Here is a 20809-nt window from a genome sequence, read left to right on the forward strand (position 1 = left end):
TCACTTTGTTTTAGACTTCTTTGTTGCCTGTTGAGAGCTTTTTTTTGTTGAGAATTGTAATAGGCTAGGAAGCCCTAATAAGAAACAAATGATTCTTAGGTTTTTGGAAAACAAAATAGATAAATAGCTGTTCTTCACCTGTGACCAAGAGTAGGCTTGAGTGGGCAAAAGAGAATGCTAGGAGAGAGAGAGAGAGAGAGAGAGAGAGAGAGAGAGTTTTTCTTAGTTTTTCTCATGTGAGGAATTAAGATGTTTTGTGGGTTTCGGTAATCCGTTGTAATCTAGGTTTATTGTTTTCTCATAATAAAAGATCGTGTTCTCACTCATGGATGTAGGCAACTTTGTTGAATTACATAAATCTTTGTGTGTGCATGTTATACATTATTTCATTCAACATTTTTACTTCTTTGCAGGCGATAGCTTTGGTTTTTATGTGATAGATTTATCAACAAGTGGTATCCGAGTCGTTGCTAGAGCGATCGTGGGTATTGTGGTTGGATCGCGGTTAGATTCGTCGGAGGAGTAAATTCGGTAGAAAGATTGTTGGAGATATTCTCGTGTGATGTGGAGCTCCGGAACGAGGAATTAACTATCTACATATTTCTCTATAATTTTGGAAGATTATTTTATCAATCTAGGATTGATTAGACTGATCAATGTGTAGAAAATTGTTTCTTATTCGTCTTTCCCATATTTGCTACCTTGTGTGGAACGACCAAATTTATAGAATGTTGTTTAGAGGTATGTGGTGATCTAAAATGATGGTAAAGTTGAGTTCTGCTGAATTTAACATTGATATAAGTTTTACCCTATGGCAGATGAGGGCAAAAGACATCCTTGTTCAACAAGGCATGCAAGGCATTGAAGGGAAATGATGGGAAGTCGGAGAAGATGAATACTGAGTGAGAAGATATTGAGTCGAAGGCAGTTGGCACAGTTCGAATATGTCTGACGGATAACGTTATGGAACATGAATCGACACCTAAGTTATAATAGAAGGTGGAAAAGTTTTACATGTAGAAAAAGCTTGGCTAACCAATCATATCAGAAGCAGCAGCTGTACAAGTTGGAGATCCAAGAAGGAGAGTATCATCTAGAACACATAACTGTGTTTAACGTGCTTGTGAATCAACACCACAAGGTTAATGAAATATTAAATGAAGACGACCAGGCTCTTATGCTTCTTACCTCTCTTCTGGATCCCTATGACATCATAATGATGACTTTATTGTATGGCAAGGATATAGTGAATTGAGAAGAGGTCATGACATCGCTCTTATCTATTGAGATGCAAAAGAAACATGTTCTTGATGGTAGTCAACAACATGCAATTCTTGTTCACGGTGTAAATAAAAGAGGAAGGTCGATTGACAGGAGATCATGAAAATGTATGTCAATATCAACGGTCAATGAAAAGGGTGAGCAACATTATCGTTGTGCGATCACATTAAGCTGGATTGTCTGAAGCAAGTTGAAAAGTCAGACAATGATGCTACAATTAAGGTGGTGCCAGTAACGGATGGATGAGCGAAATGATTGAGGATGTTCAGTCTTCACAGGTAATCACACTTTTCCTTATGATGAGTGGACTCTAAATGTCTAGGGTTAGGTTTTTTGCAAATAGAGTTTCAATTTTATTTCAAGGTTTCGGATTTCTTCAAGTTTGAAATTTTATTCTTAGGCTTTTGGTTTTCTTCAGAGATTTGGTTGTTTACTATATTTCTTCATGTTTGCGATTTTCTTTAGGTTTTTGGTTTTCTTAAGAGACTTCATTGTTTACTATATATTTTTTTTTCAGTTTTCTTCATTGAACCAAAGAGACTGTCACATTGAGTTCCAGATGATTGTCGAAATGACAATTGAATGCACCATCTCATGGATTTTCTAATGTTTCTTTTCCCCTTCTTTCATTTTAGGAACAATTACCAATGAAGACAAAAATAAGGCAGAATTGTCAACAGGACCCATGCTTTTCTAAAATTACCAACGAGGGACAAAAGGGGTCTTGTCAGTAAAAGCTGGACGAAAATGCCCTTTGGCATTTACAACACATTTTCACCTTGTTTTTTTCCTTCTTCCCTCTTCTTTTACTTTTCCATTTTCACCTTTTTTAATTTTTTACCCTACTAGTCATCTTCCTCCTTGTTCGGCCACCATTGTTGCTGGCAAGTCTTGAAAACTTGAAAGTTAAGTTCTTACCATCTATCTCTCTATATCTAGGTTTTATTTTACTTTTTTTAGGGTTTCCCACGATTTTTCATTCCTCTGTTTTTTATTTATCTTGTTTAGGGTTTAACCGGTTTGTATTTTAGGGTGTGTTCTGGAGATAATGCATGGATGGCTTCACTCACTTTTTGGAGGACAAGTGGTTGTATAAGAAAATTTTGATGTAATTCATGAATAGATGGCTACACATTTTTTGATGCACTTAATTTTTTTTTTTTTGTAATACACGAATTGTGATGTAATACATGAAGCACATTTAATGAATACAACATCCATTTCTTTTGTTATTTCTATGATGAGCAGAATTGTAATGCCATTAGAAGAGTTCCTATACGCATGGGGTTTTGTAGCAGAAGGGGTTAATCAACTCTCTGGAAGGGGGTTAGTAACTCTCAAAAGTAGGGTTACCAATTTCCGAATTGGCTTATCAAGTGCCTAAAAATTGGCCAATATCAATTCCCTGAAAATTTGCCGAGGGTGCTGGAGTTTTGGAAGGGGGTTTTCAAGTATCTGGGATTGGGGTTATCTAGTATAAAAATGAGATTACCAATTTCCGAATGGACTTATCAAGTCCCTGAAAATTGGCCGAGGGTACTGGAGTTTTGGAAGGGGGTTTTCAAGTATCTGGGATTGGGGTTATCTAGTATCAAAAATGGGGTTACCAATTTCCGAATGGGCTTATCAAGTCCTTGAAAATTGGTCGAGGGTACTGGAGTTTTGGAACGGGTTTTTTAAGTCTCTGGGACTGGGGTTATCCAGTATCAAAATTGGGTTACCAATTTCCGAATGAGCTTATCAAGTTCCTTATGAACACATTTTTAGTTCCTGTTTTTTTTTTCACTCGTTCATTTTTACCGTTTTTTTTCTTTCTACTCTACGATTCATCTTCCTCATCCGCCATTGAAAGAAAGAAGGAAAAATGCAAAACCCTAAAACAAATGAAAAACAAAACCTAGATACAGAGAGATAGATGCGAATGAACTCACGTTTCAAGTTTTCAAGACTTTCTAGCGACAATGGTGGCTGGACGATGAGGAAGATGATTGGTAGGGTAAAAAAACAAAGTTGAAAATAGAAAAGTAAAAGAAAAAAGAGGAAAAGAAGAGAGAAGAGGGAAAGTGGAAAAACAAAACGTGTTGCTTAAGAAAAGGGCATTTTTGTCCAGCTTTTACTGACAATAACTCTTTTGTCCATCGTTGGTAATTTCTGAAAAGCATGGGCCTCTTGATAAGTCAGCCTAATTTTAGTCCCCCATTCGTAATTGTTCCTTCATTTTCATATTCTTTCTTCGCCACGTAAACCAAAGTAGATGCATACCAACAACGGACCCTATCCATCGACACCAAAAAGGTCTTTAAAAAGTTCCTCTCAACACGCCCAAAAAGTCTTGATATATTGGGAATATTCCCAAATATTCCTCATCCATCGATACCAAAAGGTCCAATGCTGATATACAATGACGACAGCATGGAAAGAAGATTCAAACTTTGTTTTAAGGGAGATGTTATTTTCACCCCCTCTACAGTACACATTCGCCCCCCTGATTCCGTGAACATTGGGCAACGTTTACGCCTATTCGAATCCCCTCAACCTCTTCTACCTATAAATACCCACCCAAATATTCTCTCTCTGTCTCTCTTTGTACTCTGTTTTCCCTTTTCTCCTTTTTGTTTCCTTTTTTAACCGTTTCTCCGCCTGGAAAGGGGAATTTGTGGTCACTTTTGAGCTCTGCTTTTCTCTCATATAAATACCAACAATTTTCCTTCAGTTCTCTTTCTTCTCTTTCCTTCAATGGGAGGGATTTGAAAATCCACGAATGCAGAAAAACATACTTCTTTTTTCCTCCACGGAATCTGCCCTAACAGAAAGGAAAATCCTCAGAAAATGCCTCCGTTTGAAGCTCTCAACGAGTTTCTATTCTCTGCCAGCAGAGCTTGTTGCAGTCCTCTCGCCGTTTTCATTCAGATCCAGGTAGTTTCGCGTTTTCATTTCATTTGATCTCTCGTAAACGGATTGTGATTTTTTATTTAGATCTCGTGTTCTGATCTAAGGATTATGCGTTTAGGTAGATTTTTTCATTTACTTTTGTAGTGGTTTTATAATCACAGAAAGCTCTTTTTTCCTCTCTGTATTTTTCGATGGAATTTTGATCACATATGATTGTAATTTGCGATTTGAAAAGGAATGGATTCTCACTTTTCTGTAGACAATAGTGTTCTGATTTCCTATACTTTAGCGATATGTTCAAGTTCTTGTAAACATTTTATGTATACATTCTATAGAGAGACATTCATGAATAGATTTATACATTTTCCATTCTACTATGCCGTACTGTCGATGTAAGTCCCATGCTGAACAGAGATCCTAGCTATTTGATCAAGAGATGCAAAACTCAATGTTTAAATTCTTCTTGGTGAAGCCCTAAAAGGATGCCTTTGGATCATGGTGTTAGGATCAATCATGGAATCTATACACATGACAGTGTACTATGTCAGTCCAAACGAAACGAAAAGCACGCCCATATAGTTTGCTCAAATCGAACTCGAAGTGCCATGCTATTATTACTTGTTATTCATATTTCATATGGTGAAGGCATAGTCTTTTTTTTTTTTTTTTCTCATTATCTTGAATATATCAACCATTTCTTTATTTTCCGATCGCCTGGATCGGACAAAAGAAATAGGTGTTATTCATTAATAAGTATATCGAGTCATTCCAAATCGCGATTTTTAGTACTAGAAATGGGTCCGAAATATGATGACTCTTTCAAGACTTTTAGCTCGATTTAAATAACTCGATTGTTTCTGGGGGATCCTGTCGGGGATAGTACAGGTCAAAAGTATCTAATTTGGGTATAGGAACCCATGAGTTGTTCTATGTAAGGGTTCCTCATAATTCAACAGATTGAATCAAATCAATTAAGTATAAATCTGGGACAAGGAGAGAGTCTAATTGGTCGATGCTTTCTGTTTACGTATTCATATCGAATCAATAGAAAAAATGATTCTATACCCAGATCTTAACAAGATAATTTATGTTAACCTTGAAGCTTACTTGAAGCAGATGAACTGGTTTGTTTAATAAGATAAGGAAACAATCTTGATTTCCTGATAGTGCTGTCCTATCCTACCCTCAGCTTCTTGTTTTGAGATCTTGCAGAAGAATAGTCTGACAAGAATTAAAAGTTTCACTCACAAAAAGTATTTGATAGTTGTAGAATCAGCAAGATATTCTTGTTCATCCTTGATTCCATAAAGACATTCTGAAAAATGATCTTATCGTACTGACAATTGTACTCATGAAGCTCGTTCCTTTACCCATTCTAACATGGAAAACACAGTGCATGTTTGTCTCCAGTTAGAAAAGTGCATTTGATCAGTGGGTATGAATTTTCTAACACTTTATTCGATCCTTTGTGGCATGATTAGTCACACCTTATGTAAAGCTATGCCATCAGACCAGGAACAGTCAGAATAAGAAGTCAAAGGCTCATTAGCAAGAGTTGCTGACTTGTAAGTATAGGATTGGAGTGATGAAAAAATTCGAGTGCTGTTTGGATATGCATACTTTGTAGGTGGTCTAAGTATGTTTGGTGATTAAGCAAAAACTAAATTCACTATTATCTTCACAATTTGTTTAGCCTATCCAGTCTAATAGTATCCCTGATCCGGCTTTCTGCTTTGTAAATAATAACACTCATATAATATAGATATTTCATATCCTTCCATGGAATTATATTCTATGGGAAGTTGGATAACAAAACTCTCAAGCATTGAAATCTTTCTAAATGAGATTTCGAGCAGGCTGTTATCACTGTATTTTCCCTTTTTAGCGTCCTGTCTATAAGCTCTTCCAATCTGCCATTTCAGATCTTTCTTGTTTGGTTGTGCTATTTCTCCGTCTGAAGCAGCTTTTGTTTTAAACTGTGTGACATTACGCATTTGGTAATATTTTGTTTTGTTCTGTTTTTTATGTACATTTGCAAGCTATATGTATTTCATGTAACTGAAGCTTTTGCTTGTGTTTCTAGGGATGTTTAATCTGTTTAACTCTTGCTCTTGGATGGGTCTGTGCTGCTTATGTCAGGTATTCCACTTTGGATGTTTATGAATAAGTGGTTTTGTGAATCATAAATTGTATTTTTACAGTTGTTTCATTGATTAGAAAGCTAATAAAACATCACTAAGATATCTGCTATACTTCTTATTTTCATACAGGAGTAAAGAGATAAGACGGATGAAGAGTAATATTAAAGGTGGTAATGCCTTTGCATTTCTTTGTCAAGATATCAGTGACCTTGAGCACCCAGCTCAGATAAAATTGCCAAGAGTGTCAGTTGTTATGCCTTTGAAGGGGTTTGGAGAACATAATTTACGGAACTGGCGAAGTCAGGTCAGAATGCTCATCCAGCTAGAAGCCTTACTCTACTCTAGGTTTCTTCAGTACTTTTTTTCTCAGTAATCAAATATGATGTTTGTTCCCTTTTGATTTCCTTCTTAGTTTATAAACCATTGTAAATTCATGTTTATTATGTTGATGCTTTGGTTTCCATAAAATCACACGCATTTGTTTTCCTACAACATTGTACTGAACTCCTGTCTTTGTTTTCAAGACTTTATTGTGAATTAAAACTTTTTACAGTCATAATTTTTTGGAATTCATTTTGTTCATTCCAATTCATCAATACTTGGTTGCAGATTACATCCCTCTATGGTGGGCCTTTGGAATTCCTTTTTGTAGTTGAAAGTACAGATGATCCAGCTTACCATGCTGTATCTCTATTGATCTGTGATTTTAAGGTAAGTAACTCCACCGGTTAAAGTATTTAGAATATTCATGTTTCTTGAGTTCTTGTTCAACAAGAGTAGATAGGCAGTTAAAAATTAATCTGTTATTCTACTTATCTGATCAAATATCAATTATATCCATTATCTTCTGATACGGTCAGGATTACTTATGTTAATACTGGTGCTTTGTTTTTTACCCAAGGGTTATGTATGTCCATGCATTTGCATGTACGCGTCTCTGCATATGCATATGTATGTGCATTTGAGAAACTTTAACATGCATCTATTTTTGTCCTCTCTGTAATTACAACTGCATTCATGCATCTATTCATTTTAACCCTGCTTTCAATATTTTCCCAAACAAAACTGCATATTTTTCTACCAGAAAATAGTTGCAGAGGATTTTACGATGGAACTTCCAATCGTACAAGTTTAGCAAATAGAACAAGATTTACAGACTTTATTGATGGGGAAAAACAGTGGTGTAATGGAACCTCCACCATGACCCAAAGAGAGCATTGTCAGAGATAGGGGTGGCCAACCGGTTCGGTTCTCGGTCCTTGGTTACTTTTTTTTTCGGTTCTCGGTTCCCGGTTCCATGAACCGTAAGAACCGAACCGAACCGTAGTACATAGTAGGACCGAACCGAACCGGACCGAACATAATCGGTTCGGTCCGGTCCGGTTCTCCGGTTCTAATGGCTAATTACTAATTATTAATTATAATTTTTAAAAACTTTTAATTAAAGTTATAATATAAGTTACTTTCTTATTATAAGAATAGTATTAACTATTACTTATTAATATTATAAGTAATTTATATTAATAAGTATACATATAATATAAATATAAAAATATTATATATATATATTTAAAGTTCGGTTCTTCGGTTCCAGAACCGAACCAAGAACATTAGACCCGGAACCGAACCGAATAAGTTCGGTTCTTCATCAGTGGAACCGAACCGGACCCAGAGTATTTTTAAACAGTTCGGTTCTGGTTCGGTTCTTCGGGTTTGGTTCGGTTCTGGCCACCCCTAGTCAGAGAGATGGCATGACAACAGGTAGCCACCACTCCCTTGGAGCAGAATTCAGTGTAGAGGGAAAATCACGAATGAGATCCATTACAGTTTGACTTTGATCATAACTATGCCAAACCGAAAATTCTGCTTACATTTTTAAACAAATGGATTGGGAAGGCAGAATGTACAGATTGTATGTGTATGCATTCATATTGTTCAAAGACATGTAATGTTCTTCATCTATCACAGCTTATTCTACGCTGGGTTCTTTGTTCTCAGAAAACCTATTGGCACTTTTGATGATGATAGGACTACTACAATATGCATGGTCATATTATGGGGAGAAAGTTGCAGTTGTAATGGATAAAGCTTTCCATTCAATGGGCTGCAAAAACATACGATGATATTGTTAACCCTAGTTTCCTCCAATTTCTGAATCTATTCAAACCAGTGTTTAAAAACTCGTTGACTCGACTCAGAACTCGCCCGAGTCGACTCCCTTTTACCTTGACCGAGTTCCGTGTTTCACTGCATCCGCATTCTGCGTTTTGCCCTACAGAGTCAGTAAAAACTCCTTTGAATCTCCCGAGTTATGACCGCGTCAACCGCATTCTTGGCCGTGTCCACGCCGAGTCGACAAGGATTTTTCTTTGCCGCGTTTGCGTCACATCCTCGTTTTTAAACACTGATTCAAACACCGTTGAAACTGAAGGATGGTGCATCAATAGCGTCATCAATGTTACTGTTGTCATCGGCAACAGCAAAGTGTATAGTCCTTCCGCTAACCCTTGGTGTTGAACTAGGTGAACTAGTAAAAGAAGCAGATGATTCTATTTTAGATAATCTCAGGGACATGTGTTCTGATGTTGAACCTGAGGTGAGTTCAGGTGACAGGGAGCCGGACACCAACAGTGATGACGACGGAATGGCGATCCAACTTGTATATGTCCACAATGTCCACCTCTTGCAGTTCTAAGAGGGATGTCATGGGTTCCAGAGTTTTTCCAAGGAAGTAAACCTCTGTTTGCACGCACTATGAAGGAACAGCCCATATCGTGTTTTCAGTTTCACATGAAACCTGCCTGATGGGCTCCCATTCAATAGAAGAATCCAACTTTTTTGGAACAATATGCACTACTATCCTTCCCATCATTCCTATAAGGAAGGGTAGATTGGAATATTGGATGCTGTTGGATATTTATTGTAGCAGGCTAGCAGCTCTTCAGATGCAGAACATTACTATCCTTTACGGATTCAACTGTCCATCTCACACTCTGAGACAAGCCGTCACAATCTTGGCAAAGTGACTCTTCATCATCTTCCGCAAGTAGATACTTATTATGGTGACTTCAAAGCCGGACTGCCTTGGCTTTATAAAAGAATTCCATTCGTGAATTCTAGCCGGGAGTTGAACAGAGTCAATAGACACCAGAACAGAGGAAAAAAAGAGGTTGCTCTATAGATGCAAGATGAGATTCTCTTGTTGCTTCTATTTTATAAAAGGCTTTGGGTTTGATTATTGGAAGAGGGAAGGAGGGAATGAAATTGTTAACCAACTTGACCAGGGTTCAAGTCTTGGGTGGTACAAGGACTACAAGGGAAGGAAGGAACGAAACTGCGATTCCCTTCTAGATGCATAGACGACGAAGAAACAGCGATGTTGCATCGTTTTTTTGACAAACAAAACTGCATTTGTGCGTTCGAGAAACTATAATATGCATCTGTTTTTGTCCTACCTGTAACTACAAGTGCATCCATGCATCTGTTCATTTTCAACCCCGCTTTCTATATTTTCCAAACAAAACTGCATTTTAGTTTTACTGTGTTCCTCTTTTAACTTCCCACATTCCTCCAATTCTCGAGGGCTTGCCTCTCCTTCGTTGATGGCCGCTTTTATCTCCTTAATTCGAGATAGAATTCCTTGTTTTCTCTCCCTTTCTGCTTTGTTCCTCTCATGTTTCCATTCTTTAAGTTTCTTTTTGACAATCCATAACTTCGAACCGATTCTGACGTCAGCAGGCCCATCCACTTTTGCATTTAACCACCATTCTCCTAACTTTTCCTCCATTTTGGAATTTCAAGCCAAGATAGTTCAAATCTAAATGGAGGAGGACCCTAGTATTGAAGTCTCGGATCCAGAAGGATGGGGCAATGATCGGATACCAAGTGATCTAGGGCTTTTTGATACACATCCGGGAAGAGTTCCACCAGGGAAGAGTGATCGGATACCGAGTTCCATCCACATTGGGACGGCAGATGCTTCTGAGGCGGAGGTTCGTGCAGGCTATCAAGGTTTAGAGTTGATCAAGAAAAATAACATCGATCATATTGTGGTGGAAGGTGATTCATCCAATGTCATCAGTGGCTCATTGGAACTCCACACCCACCTTGGAAATTGATAGGCTCTTCGACGAAATGTTTGATTGGGTGAGAAATATGGAGGTGGTGTTCAACCATGTCAGGAGATATACCAATCAAGTGGCGGATAATTTGGCTAGAGTTGGAGCTAATAAGGAATACCTAGCCATTTTTTATTCTCTTCCGCTGTGACTTTGTATCTTTTTGTTCATTTTTTCTTTACTGTATATTCTCTCCAAGCTTGTATCTTGACCTCCTCCGTCTTTTTTTTCTAATTCCATTGGCTACCATTTTCAAAAAAAGAAAAAAACTGCATTTTAGTTGATACGGCTGTACTTCTCTTTGATTTTCCCAATTGCCACATTTTTCGTCTTCTTATGTTTTGTTTTCTTGCCTGCTATTGGCAACTGATTTTATACGAAAGGTCAGTTTTATGGTACTCCGTATCATTTTATTTTTTCCACGTGGGGTTATTCTCTGTAAAAATTTAAAGTTTGGAGTTACCTCCTTCCTTTATTATGATTCATCGCCATGATTTTCAAATAAGGGCAATGTGCATCATGTGTAATATTAAAATCACTCATCGTTCATAAGATATGACAAGATTTTTCCACTGTCAGATGAGTTGTTCATTGATATCTTTGATCTTTATCGTTTTTTTCCTTTCTTCGCTTGATGCAGTTCTTGGTTATTTTCAGGATAGCATCGATGTAAAGATTATCATAGCTGGGTTGTCAACAACATGCAGTCAGAAAATTCACAATCAGTTAGTACGTAAATTGTAAAGTGTTCATACCTTTCTTTTTCTCCCTTCCTATGAATGTAAATAAGATAAGAAAAGACTTATCTGTGGTTGTGCTCTTTTCTGTTTCTTCTTCTTCGTTTGAGTATCTAACACTTTTTAAGGTTTTCCCTTGACACATTTAACTCAGTCAAATTGCCACTCCTTGGCCTCTTGGTGAGTTCCAAGTATATCTTTGAATAATGGTTTTGGAAAGCTTTTCTATATTGAGAACATCTGGTGTGTGTTAGATTTTTACATCGGCTGAAGTTTGTTGTTAAATATTGGAATGAATGCATGGGTTGATATACCCTTCTTTAGGCCAGAACTTTGGTAGAAGCAATAAGGTATATAGATGTAATTATTTTTGTTTCTTTTTTTTTTCCACTTGACATTACTTTTTATCCCCACTTAACCTTAGTAAGTGTTGTTAATCAATAATAGGGGTCCCAAATATGCGATGATTGAATTTCTTTCTCAAATAGTTTTTCTCTTATAACATGTTATTAGAGTAATATATTGAAACCATAGCACAACCAAACTAGTTGTCTTCTAGTTTATTCTTCTACTATAGAAGGGCAAGTAGTTGCAAATGATAAATCAAGGCCAGAAATCACATGGAAGAGGGACTAAAGGGATCTAGGTGACATTAGCAACTGTACAGCTGATATAAAGAGTTGTACGGCAGCCCCTGGCAGGTCAGCCTGAGGAAGGTGGAACTTGAAAGCTCTTGATCTGTTGGTAATTACAGTCTTATGTAAACTTTCTGCACTGTTTGGTGTGGGTTTCAAACTTCCTGAATAAGATTTGCAAAGGGTGGGTTAGATGCGAAGGCGTTAGGCGATTGGCCGGCCCTAGGTGGTGATATGCGACAGTCCCTTGCTTCATATCTCGGGCTGGTTCGAGGCAAGAGAAAGTTTTGACGGGCGGGTCCTCCGACAAGGCAGGGTTCATTTTGACCTACTAGTGGTGGACTGCCAGATGGCCATTGTTTTGCAGTTACCACTTATCGGTGCCAGGTACACAATGGGACGTGGGGTTTGCTTCTCAGTATGGGAAACATCTATTTGTGGGCCCGTCCCCCCACCCCGATCGCTCTGTACGATCAGGATGTCACTCTTTTATGCCCTCCTACCGGCTGCCTTTCTGGAACGTGTCTTGTCCCTTTCTCGCTGCTGATAGTGGATGTTTGTTCTCGGTCTTGGGCTCAATTGTAGAAAAACCAACGAGCTTTGGCTCACAATGCAAGGCTGCAACAGACGATTGTCCTTTGCCAGGTACACCTTTACTCCCCATGTTGTCTCTTTTCCCCATTCTACTTTGTCTGCTTGTGAGGTAGTAGGTAGGTCTGAATCAGCATATAATGGGACAGAGGGGAGGTGGCTCCAACTTCGTGTGACCAGAATGTGGGTTTTGCAGTTGAGAACAACACTTGGCGATCTGGACTTAATGAGTCCCAGGACGAGTAGACTTAGGGTCGAACACTTTTCTAGGTCAACGCAAGCAGGCAGATAGTGGTAGCATTTGTAGCTAACAAACCTTTTGAAGGGCAGCTTTTTTATAATTGTGAAGCTGCCTATGAATTCTACAACTTATATGCATTGGCTACAGGTTTTGGAACTTGAAAATGCAGGAACAATAGGTTGATGAAAACAGGGGAACCTATAAGGAAGAGTTATGTATGTGATGGAGAGGGATGGAAAAAACGAAATGACAAGAGATAGATTGATAAGGAAGTAAAGTGGCGTCGTACAGTAAGAGAGGGTTGCGAAGCAAAGATGGAGATCAAGCTGATAAAAGAGGAGACGTGGGAAGTTAGAATTTTGGTGGAAGAACATTGTCATGATCTTACATCTTCATTCAAAACACGGTTGCACCATTCACATAATACATTGCATAGGAAAGCCTCATGTAAGAATTTGATGGACATACTGCGCAGTGATGGGTTAGGGCCTTCTAGCATTGCAAGGGCAATTAACGCTGCAAACGATGATTCATCTAGTGCTCTCACATCAGATCAGGTGTCGTCTCATTTGAGCACATAGAGGGCTAACAATATGGGGCGAGAAGCTATCACAGTAGCTCATCAACTCCAACAAAAACGAGCGAAAGATTCGAATTTTGAGTTTGCCGTGGAGATAGATGTTGATGGGAACCTTAGATCGATGCTTTGGTCGGATTCAAGGGCGAGAGAGGCATACTTAACCTTTAGCGACGTAATTGTTTTTGACGTCACTTATAAGACGAATAGGTATAGTATTCCATTTGCACCATTTACAGGCGTAAACCACCATAGACAATCTACACTTTTTTGTTGTGCCCTCATAGCAGATGAGACGGAGGAGACATTCTTTTTGTTGTTTCACCAGTGATTAAAATGGATGTTTGACAAAGCTCCAGGTTGTATAATAACTGATATGGACGGGACGATGCGAAACGTGATTAGGCATGTTTTTCCAAATACACAGCATCGTTTTTCCTCTTGGCATATTGGTAGGCATCTAATTGAGCATGTTCCAGCCATGCGAGATGAAACTAGTCAATTTTTTAAGGACTACAACTATTGGTTTTATAGGAAACATAAAACTGACAGTGAGAAGGAATTGAGAGCTTTGGTGGAGAAATATAATTTAGATGGAAGAAATTAGTTAAGTAAAATGTGGAATATACTAGCGCACTGGTTTAGTGCTTATTTTAGAGACACATTCATAGCTGGAATGACATCTAGTGTACATAGCGAAAGCATTAATGCTTTCTTTGATGGATTTGTTAATTAGAGTTTCACTTTACAAGAATTCGTGGTACAATATGAAAAGACGCTTGTGGATCGGCAGAAAAAGGAAGCTGAAGAAGTGGAGGACTAAATCATCACATGATGTATGAGGACAAAGAGCACATTGGAAGCAGATGCTGCAAAGTGTTATACAAGGAAAATTTTGACTTGTTCCATCCTGAGTTTCTGGCCAGTATTGATTGTTGGGAGGACAAGGAGAGTGGGAATGAGAACGTGACAGAATACAAGGTAGGAATGCGTAATGAGGAGTGGGAAAGGTACAAGGTTATATATGATGTATCTGAAGGTGTTAATTCTACATGTGAGTGTGCGATGTTTGAGACTGAAGGGATTCTATGCACACATACTTCACATAATGGATATGAGGTGTTTACGTTCCATTTCCGAGCTATATCTCTTAAATAGGTGGACAATTGGGGCGAGATATCAAGTGAATGGTTTGGAATCTACAAGCAGGGGAGATAGTAACGAACTAACTCTATTTGAGAGATGGTGCATTACATCAAAGGTTCAAAAGGTACTAGATGAACACCCAAGAAAAAAAGAGTATTTTGAAGAAGATGGAAGAAGACTTAAATGTATGGTTGGCGGAATGTGAACAAGCAAAGAAAGGCAAGGAGATTATCTTGGAAAGTAGTGGCAGCCAAGTAGTTCAATTATTCTATCGAAACACTCGAGATATGTATTCGCGACCCCCAAGTTGTGAGAACCAAGGGTCGACCGAAAAATGCTACAAGGTTTAAATCTCCAATAGAGGCATCTCAATCTCAACCCAAGCAAAGGACGTGTAAAAATTGTGGAGGAAAAGAACACGTGCAAAAACATATTCAAGGTTTGGATTCTTGCTTATGATTCATTTCAAAGTGTTTTTAATGATATTTTTTAACATGTCATAGGTTTATAATATGTTTTTCAAATAAAATGTGTTGGAATAGATGCCACAACCAAGGGTGACGATGATAGAGTGGAAGTAACGGTTTAGATTGTTTTCATCTAACGGCTAAGGGTATTTAGGCACTGTTTTAACGACTAGTGTGTAGAGAGCTTATCTACACCTGTGTAGAATCCATTTTCTCTCTCTCTCTCTCTCTATATATATATATGTATCTATATATACATACATACACACACATATCTATATATGTCAAACACTCTATCCTCTTCACCTGCGGTTGTAGGCATCTATTCCAACACATATTAATTGAAAAAAATATTATAAACCTATGACGTGTTAAAAAATATCATTAAAAACAATTTGTAGTAAATTATAAGCAGGAATCCAAACCTTGGGTTTGTTTTTGCACATGGTCGCATAATGCCCTTTTCCTCCACAATTTTTACATGTCCTTTGCTTAGGTTGAGAATGAGAGGCATCTACTGGAGATTTAAACCTTGTATCATTTTCCGGTCGACCCTTGGTTCTCACAACTTGGGGTCGTGAATACATATCTCGGGTGTTTCGATAGGATAATTGGTCTGTACTTGGCTGCCACTGCTTTCCAAGATAATCTCCTTGCCTTTCTTTGCTTGTTCACATTCCGCCAACCATACATTTGAGTCTTCTTTCATCTTCTTCAATAAACTCTTTTTTTCGGGTGTTCATCTAGTACTATTTGAACCTTTGATGTAATGCACCATCTCTCAAATGGAGTTATTTCTTAGCTATCTCCTCTGCTTGTAGATTCCAAACCATTCACTTGATATCTTGCCCTAATTGTCTACCTATTTAAGAGATATCATCGGGAACGGAACATAAATGCCTCATAACCATTACTTGAAGTATGTGTTTGTATAGAATCCCTTCAGTCTCAAACATCGCGCACTCACATGTAGTTTTAACACCTTCAGATATATTATATATAACCTTGTACCTTTTCCACTCTTCATTACGCATTCCTACCTTATATTCTGTCACGTTCCCATTCTCACTCTCCTTGTCCTCCCAACAATCAATACTGGTCAGAAACTCAGGTTGGAATAAGTCAAAAATTTTCTTTGTATAACACTTTGCACTTGCTTCCAATTTGCTTTTTGTCCTCATACAGCATGTGATGATTTAGTCCTCCAATCTTCTTCAGCTTCCTTTTTCCGCCGATCCACAAGTGGCTTTTCATATTGTACCACGAATTCTTGTAAAGTGGTACTCTGATTAACAAATCCATCGAAGAAAGCATTAATGCTTTCGCTACGTGCACTAGATGTCATTCCAGCTGTGAATGTGTCTCTAAAATAATCTGGACCCAGTGCGCTCGTAAATCCCACATTTTACTTAACCAATTTCTTCCATCTAAATTAGATTTCTCCACCAAAGCTCCCCATTCCTTCTCACTGTTGGTTTTATGTTTCCTATAAAACCAGTGGTTGTAATCCTTAAAAAATTGACTAGTTTCATCTCGCATGGCTGGAACATGCTCAACTAAATGCCTACCAATATGCCAACAACAAAAGCGATGCCATGTATTTGGAAAAAAACACGCCTAATCGTATTTCGCATCTCCCCATCCATATCAGTTATTATACGACCTGAAGCTTTGTCAAACATGTATTTTAACCACTGGGAAAACAACCAAGTGAATGTCTCCTCCGTCTGATCTGGTAGGAGGGCACAACCAAAAGGTGTAGACTGTCTGTGATGGTTTACGCCTGTAAATTGTGTAAATGGCATCTTATACCTATTCGTCTTATAAGTGACGTTTAAAACAATTACCTCGCTAAAGGTTAGGTATGCCTCTCTCGCCCTCGAAACCGCCCAAAACATCGATCTAAGATTCCCATCAACAGCTATCTCCACGGCAAACTCAAAATTCCGATCTTCCGCTCGTTTTTGTTGGAGCTGATGGGCTACTGTGACAGCTTCTCACTCCATATTGTTAGCCGTCTGTGTTCTCAAATGAGACGACACCTGATATGATGTGAGTGCACTAGATGAACCATCGTTTGCAGCGTTAATTGCCCTTGCAATGCTAGAAGGCCCAGACCCATCACTGCGTAGAATGTCCATCAAATTCTTACTTGAGGCTTTCTTATGCAATGTATTATGTGAATGGTGCAACTATGTTTTGAATGGAGATGTAAGATCATGACAATGCTCTTCCACCAAAATTCTAACTTCCCACTTCTCCTCTTTTGTCAGTTTGATCTTCATGTTTGCTTCGCAACCCTCTCTTACTGTACGACGCCGCTTTACTTCCTTACTAATCTGTCTCTTGTCATTTGGATTTTTCCATCCCTCTCTATAACTTACATAACTCTTCCTTGTAGGTTCCCCTATTTTCATCGACCTATTGGTCCTCCATTTTCGAATTCCAAAACCTGTAGCCAATGCATATAAGTTATAGAATTCGTAGGCAGCTTAACAATTATAAAAAAGCTGCCATTCAAAAGGTTTGTTGGTTACAACGCTACCACCATCATCATTGTTAGGCGTTTCCAAGGTACCACTACCTCTGTCATCATTATCAACCCAATCTAGAGATGAGAAAAGTATGAGAAAAGTAAATCAATAGGAACCCTAAAGATGAATCTGAGAACAATATTCAAAAATTGCTCGTAGGTTGGGAAAACAGTATTGAAAACCACCATCATTTGAGACCAAAGCAAAGATAAAGAAAATCAATGAAATAATTTGAGAGCAGTATTGAAAATGCAGGATAAACAAAATCAATAGAAACCGCCATCATTTGAGAACAGGTTGTAGAACTAGAAATCGTATTGAAAATCCAGTATAAACAGAAACCATAGGAAACCCAGAAGAATGTAAAACCAGTTCTTATTGAATGCAAAAATCAGTTCTTATTATCAGAGGAAATCCATAGGAAAGCCTACGAATCAGTTCTTACTAGCAAAAGCCCTAATAAATATTGAATGCAAAACCCTAATCAACAATAGAATTCAATGTAAAACCTAAACCTAGCGACACAAAAAGAAGACAATAGAATTCAATGTAAAACCCTAATATATATTGATTGAAAGATTGTAAAACCTCAGCCCTTAGATTGTCCTCAATACAGCGTGTGATCATCCTAACCCCAAATGTGCACTACACACAAAAAATACAGGTTTGGGCCTAATAGTAAAGATATTAAAATCCTGTAATGTAGAGGTTAAAAACTGGTTTTTATAAGCTAAAACCAGGAAAAATAAAAACCAGGATTGTAAAATAAGGATTGTAAAATCCAGGCTTTAGCCTGTAAAATCCGTCTTCTAGCCCTACAAAATCCAGGTTTTAGGTGTTAAAAACATTGGAAAAGTTACTGATTGTAAAACCCCTGTTTTAGCGTCTGAAATCCAGATTTTAGCCTAGCAAATCCAGTTTTTAGCCTACAAAACCCAGGTCTTAGCTTGTATAATCCAGAGTTTACTTAGCTTGTAAGCAAAAACAGGTTTTAGCCTACGAAAAAAGGGAAAAAGAAAGAAACTTTCAGAGAAACCCTTACATGGGTGAAAGGGAGATGGACGGAAGGAGAAGAAGTGCACCAGGGAGGATTTATCATAGCCCAGTCGAACAAGGCAAGGGCTTTCTCTCTGGTTTTTCTATCGAAGAAGAAGAAGGCGAGGGTTTGGTTGAGGGTTTTCTCTATCGAAGCAGAGGAAGAAGAAGGCGAGGCTTTCACGACCTAATATGTCCACACCCTTTCATTGTTTTGAATGTACGGTTTGGATCATACTTATCTAACGGCTGCTTTGAATTAGGCGTTAAGTTTACACTAGTGTGTAGGGAGCTTATCTACACCTGTGTAGAATCCGTTTTCTCTCTCTCTCTCTCTCTATACACACACACATGTATGTATATATATATATATATATATATATATATATATATATATATATATATATATATGGTGAAACATTTTCTGCGCGATACCTTAGATAAGTTATCTGAGCAAGAGCTCAAAAAAACATATGGGCCCACATTGTTTGGATGATCCAAAGCATTCATTTGGATAGTCCAAAGATAGATAGAGTGTGCACAAAAAATCTGCTCCACAGGATTATCCTAACCCTTCGATTTGTGGAGGTTAAAGTGGATGGGTATAAACCTCCACAAATCTGTCCATTTTTAACCTCCAAAAATCGAAGGGTTAGGATGATCCTATGGAGCTAATTTTTTGGGCACACGCTATCTATGTAAGGGCCTATCAAATGAATGCTTTGGATCATCCAAACAATGTGGGCCCACATGATTTTTTGAGCTCTTGCTCAGATAACTTATCTGAGGTATCGCGCAGAAAACGTTTCCCCTATATATATATATATTGTTGGATATCTATGTGTTTCTATGGATGTATGCCATAAGGGCATAATAGTCTTTTCCTCTTTCCCATCTTATATATACTTGAGTGAAGGGGAGAGACCCTAACTCATTCTATTCTCTTATTTTGGTTCTTCTCCAACATGGTATCAAAGCCTTAGGGTTTTTGTGCCCTAGGGACCAAATTGGAGATTCTTCTCCTTCTTCTTCTCCACTCTCTCCACCCAACCCCATGACCTAAACCCATTTCCCACTCTTCTCCTTCTTCCCTCTTCTTCTCTTCCTCTCTTCCTCTCTTCCTCTCTTCCTCTTCTCCTCTCTTCTTCTTCTTCTTCTTCTTCTTCTTCTTCTCCCTCCTTTTCTCGCCCTCCCTGTGTGCCCCCCCTGCACCCACTGCTGCCTTCTTCTTCCCCTGGTCGCCCCCCTGCTGCCCTTCTTCTTCCTCTCGCCCTACCCGCCCCCCTGCTGCCCCATCTTCTCCCTCTTGCCCCCCCTGTGCGCCCCCTGGTTGCCCCCCCTCTCTTCTTCTTCTTCCTCCTCCACTCCCCCCCCCCCCACACACACCTGCTATCCCTCTTTCTCCACTCCCTCCTTTCTCTATTTCCCTCTTCTTCTCCCTCCTAAAACCCCAAAATCTTCACTCCTAATTTCCCCTTCTTCTTAAAGCCCTAAATCCTCTACCTCATAAAACCCTAAATCCCTCACCCACTTCCTATTTAATGGCCTAAATCTCCTCTTTCTATTATTCCTCTTCTTCGCGGTTTTGATCTCCTCTCAGCATTGGCCCGAATCTTTCTCTCTCCTTCATGTGCATTGTCTCTCTATGCCTCTCCTCATTCTCTTGTGTCGTTGGAGCCGCGCTCGTCTGATGGAGTCGCCTTTGTGACTTCTCTTTGTCTCTTCTATTTCATCTCCTTTCGGGCCGTCGTGAGCTTTTTCTCTTCCGATGGTTCCATCGAATACTTTGGATCCTCCTCTGTTACTGACAGTGTGATTGATCCTCCCGGGGCTCCTTCTCCTTTGAGCTACCATCCCACAGTGTACTCTCCATTTGTTGAGTAGTCCTTTCCCCAGATGACTTCGGAGCGCCTTGACGGTTCCAATTATCTTAGCTGGAGGAGGGCTGTTGAGATCTATTTTCTCGCTCGTGGCAGAGTGTCTCTCATTGGGCGGGATCCTCCACCCTCCTCAGATCCATCCTATGACCGGTGGCGTCAGGATGATGCGATGGTTCGCACGTTACTATGGCATAGCATGGCTTCTCATATTTCTCGGCCGATGATGGACTTGGCGACTGCCAAGGACATTTGGGAGCATGCTGCTCTCATGTTCTCTGAGGTTGATAACCTCACTCGCATCTGTGCGACCTACTCTGAGTGGATTCGTCTTGAACGTCGTGACTTATCCCTTTCCGACTATTACAGCCGGTTTATCTCTCTACGCCAGCAGCTCGATGTTTTTATGCCCCTCACTTTAGATATGACGGTTCTAGCTCGTCAGCGGGATCAGCTTAGGGCTATACACTGCCTTGAGTCCTTAGGCCCGGACTTCTTACCATTCCGTCAGCAGATGATTGGCTCAGGGGCCATCCC

The 20809-nt window shown here is 39.0% G+C and overlaps 1 protein-coding gene across 2 annotated transcripts in view; it reads left to right on the forward strand.

Moving 5' to 3' along the window:
* Window positions 1-3813: 3813 nt before the first annotated feature.
* Window positions 3814-20809, forward strand: part of LOC143852224 (uncharacterized) — a 40233-nt gene continuing 23237 nt past the window's right edge. The window contains exons 1-5 of one of the 2 annotated variants that reach the window (XM_077361618.1): window positions 3814-4197; window positions 6257-6312; window positions 6444-6618; window positions 6924-7025; window positions 11090-11161. In XM_077361618.1, coding sequence (XP_077217733.1) covers window positions 4111-4197; window positions 6257-6312; window positions 6444-6618; window positions 6924-7025; window positions 11090-11161 — 492 coding nt within the window. In that variant the 5' untranslated portion in view covers window positions 3814-4110. The remainder of the gene's footprint in view (window positions 4198-6256; window positions 6313-6443; window positions 6619-6923; window positions 7026-11089; window positions 11162-20809) is intronic. The other variant, XM_077361611.1, reaches the window with a different exon arrangement.

Source organism: Tasmannia lanceolata, unplaced genomic scaffold (genome assembly GCF_043159265.1).
Source record: "Tasmannia lanceolata isolate RefF3 unplaced genomic scaffold, GAP_Taslan_0.1 ptg000003l, whole genome shotgun sequence".
NCBI classification, from domain to species: domain Eukaryota; kingdom Viridiplantae; phylum Streptophyta; class Magnoliopsida; order Canellales; family Winteraceae; genus Tasmannia; species Tasmannia lanceolata.